The sequence below is a fragment of the Vollenhovia emeryi genome, unplaced genomic scaffold, assembly GCF_000949405.1.
Source record: "Vollenhovia emeryi isolate VEMERY1.0 unplaced genomic scaffold, V.emery_V1.0 DF944618.1, whole genome shotgun sequence".
NCBI classification, from domain to species: domain Eukaryota; kingdom Metazoa; phylum Arthropoda; class Insecta; order Hymenoptera; family Formicidae; genus Vollenhovia; species Vollenhovia emeryi.
In genome coordinates this window covers 1-2,471 of record NW_011961748.1, presented here as the reverse complement: position 1 = coordinate 2,471, position 2,471 = coordinate 1, and the positions used below count along the sequence as shown (strand labels likewise).

The window sequence follows — 2,471 nt, the reverse complement described above, 5'->3', positions numbered from 1 at the left end:
AACTGTACGTACGATAGGCCATTTCGAAAAAGCATCAATTAGAATGAAAAATGTTTTATCTAAAAATGGTCCTGCGAAATCTATATGTATTCGTTGGAAAGGCTCAGTCGCTTCTTCCCATAAGTGAACTTCCTTTTTCGGATTATTTTTATAAGTATTGCAATTTGCACAATTTCTGACAAGATCTTCGATCTCTTGGTCTAATCCTGACCACCAAAAATAACTTCGTGCTAGATTTTTCATTTTCGTCATTCCAAAATGCCCTACATGTAATTCTTGTAACATTTGTTTACGCAATTTCGTTGGTATTACTATTCGGTGATCACGCATCAGTACACCATTTATTTCACGGAATTCATTAAGATCGATATTCCAGAAAGTTCGTTTCGCTTTTCCCTGTTTCTCTTCTAATATTTTACATAGTTTTTGACAATTCACATCGTTCTGCGTTTCGGCTTTAACAATTTTCGCGTCAATTGGAAAAGAATTTACTGTTTCAATTAGAAATGCATCTATTACATCATGTGTTTCTATTTTATTAGACAAAGGAAGTCTTGATAAGCAGTCTGCATTCGCATGTTCGGCCGATTTTCTGTATTTAATTTTGTAATTGAAACCACGTAAGAAAAGACCATAGTGCTGCATTCGTAATGCGCTGAAAAGTGGTAAACTTTTTTGTGGAGAAAAAATTTGAACTAAAGACCTGTGATCAGTTAATAATGTAAAGGAATTTCCGTATAAAAATTGGTGAAATTTTTTTATTCCAAAAATAATAGCATAGGCCTCCTTATCAATTTGACTGTACTTCCTTTGTGTAGTAGACAAGGTTTGTGACGCATATTGTAATACTTTCTCGGTTCCGTCTGGAAAAGTATGTGAAAGAACGGCGCCCACACCGTATGAGCTTGCATCAGTGGCCAGAACTAAAGGAAGTTTAGGGTTGAAATGTGCAAGACATTTTTCACTTAAAAATGCTTGCTTAGCGTTATTAAACGCTTTTTCACAGCTTTCTGTCCAGTTAAAAGTGCTGTTCTTTTGTAAAAGTTTATTTAACGGAAAAACGATGTCACTGAGGTTTTCTATGAACCGACCATAATAATTTATTAATCCCAAAAAACTTCGTAGTTCTGTAATATTTTGGGGTCTCCTCATGTGGCGGATTGCTTCCATTTTTTCTGGACACTTATGGACACCATTTTTATCAATCAAATAACCGCAATATTGAATTTTTTTCTTTGCAAATTCGCTTTTATCGAAATTGATTTTAACGTTATGCTTTTGTAAACAATCAAGAACTTTCTGTAATTTTCGCCAATGATCTTCTTCGTTTCTGCCACCGATTCGAATATCGTCTAGAAAAACAACTACGCCTTGAATTCCTTGCAAAATTGTTTCAATGCTTCTTTGCCATATAGCTGGCGCACTAGCAACGCCGTACATTAATCGTTTACTTTTACACAACCCTCTATGTGTATTAAGGGTCAGTAATTCACAGTCTTCTTCTCTGACCATGAGTTGCAGATAAGCATTTTGGAGATCTATTTTAGAAAAAATAGTGCATCCCTCCATTGAGGTAAATAACTCATCCGTAGTAGGTAAGGGATGTTCATCCACTATTAAGTGTGGATTTAGCGAGACACTGAAATCTCCACAAATCCTGACTTGATTGTTTTTTTTCAAAACTGGTACTATGGGAGTTGCCCATCTAGAAGTATTTACCTTCTCCAAAATGCCTTCTTTGCATAAACGGTCTAATTCTTTATCTATTAAAGAGATTAATTTGAAAGGAACGGATCGTGCTTTGTGAAACACTGGTTCAGTGTTCGACTTCAATTTTAACTCTGCCTGTAACCCTACTATTTTTTAATGTTTTGATCCAATCCTGCCTTGTACCTTGCAATCAAATTAGTAATTCGCGAGTCTGTGATACTATCTACGTTGTGTATTGAAACACATTTCTGATATATTTCGGCAATTTCGGGAATATGTTGCAATTTATAAAACCATTCTCTTCCTAATAACGGTTTACGCTCCCCTGGTGTTAAGAATAAATCTAACCATGTATGTTTATTTCTACATTTAACATCTACTACTATACGACCCAAGGATTTAATTTCCTGATTGCAAAATGAACGCAGCTTTAAATCAGTTTTGAAAATAGTCAAACCTGGGAATAATCTTCGCGCGTTTTCAATACCGATTACCGATACCGCCGCACCTGTATCTATTTCGAACTCCAGTGATTTCTGGTTGACTTGAAGAGTAGTAGAAATTTTTGCTCTTGCCTTCCTGAGATCGGTAGTGAGATTTAGAACTTCGTCCAATTGGTTAGTTCCCTGCTTCCCTTGGAAACACACCCTTTGCAAATGACCAGTCTTTCCACACGTGTTGCATCTCACGTTAGGGTTTAACGTACATTTAGGCGCTAGATGTCCTTTTCCGCATCTGTAACATTTTACACTTGAATTGAA

The 2,471-nt window shown here is 36.0% G+C and overlaps 1 protein-coding gene across 1 annotated transcript; it reads right to left on the bottom strand.

The window, feature by feature from the left end:
* Nucleotides 1-12: 12 nt before the first annotated feature.
* LOC105562915 (uncharacterized protein K02A2.6-like) lies at nt 13-2,425 on the bottom strand (the record flags this gene model as incomplete). Its single annotated transcript, XM_012014090.1, has 2 exons — nt 13-1,763; nt 2,168-2,425. Coding segments are annotated over 2 exons (2,009 nt in total), but the record flags the coding sequence as incomplete, so codon positions are not given.
* Between the last annotated feature and the right edge of the window lie 46 nt (nt 2,426-2,471).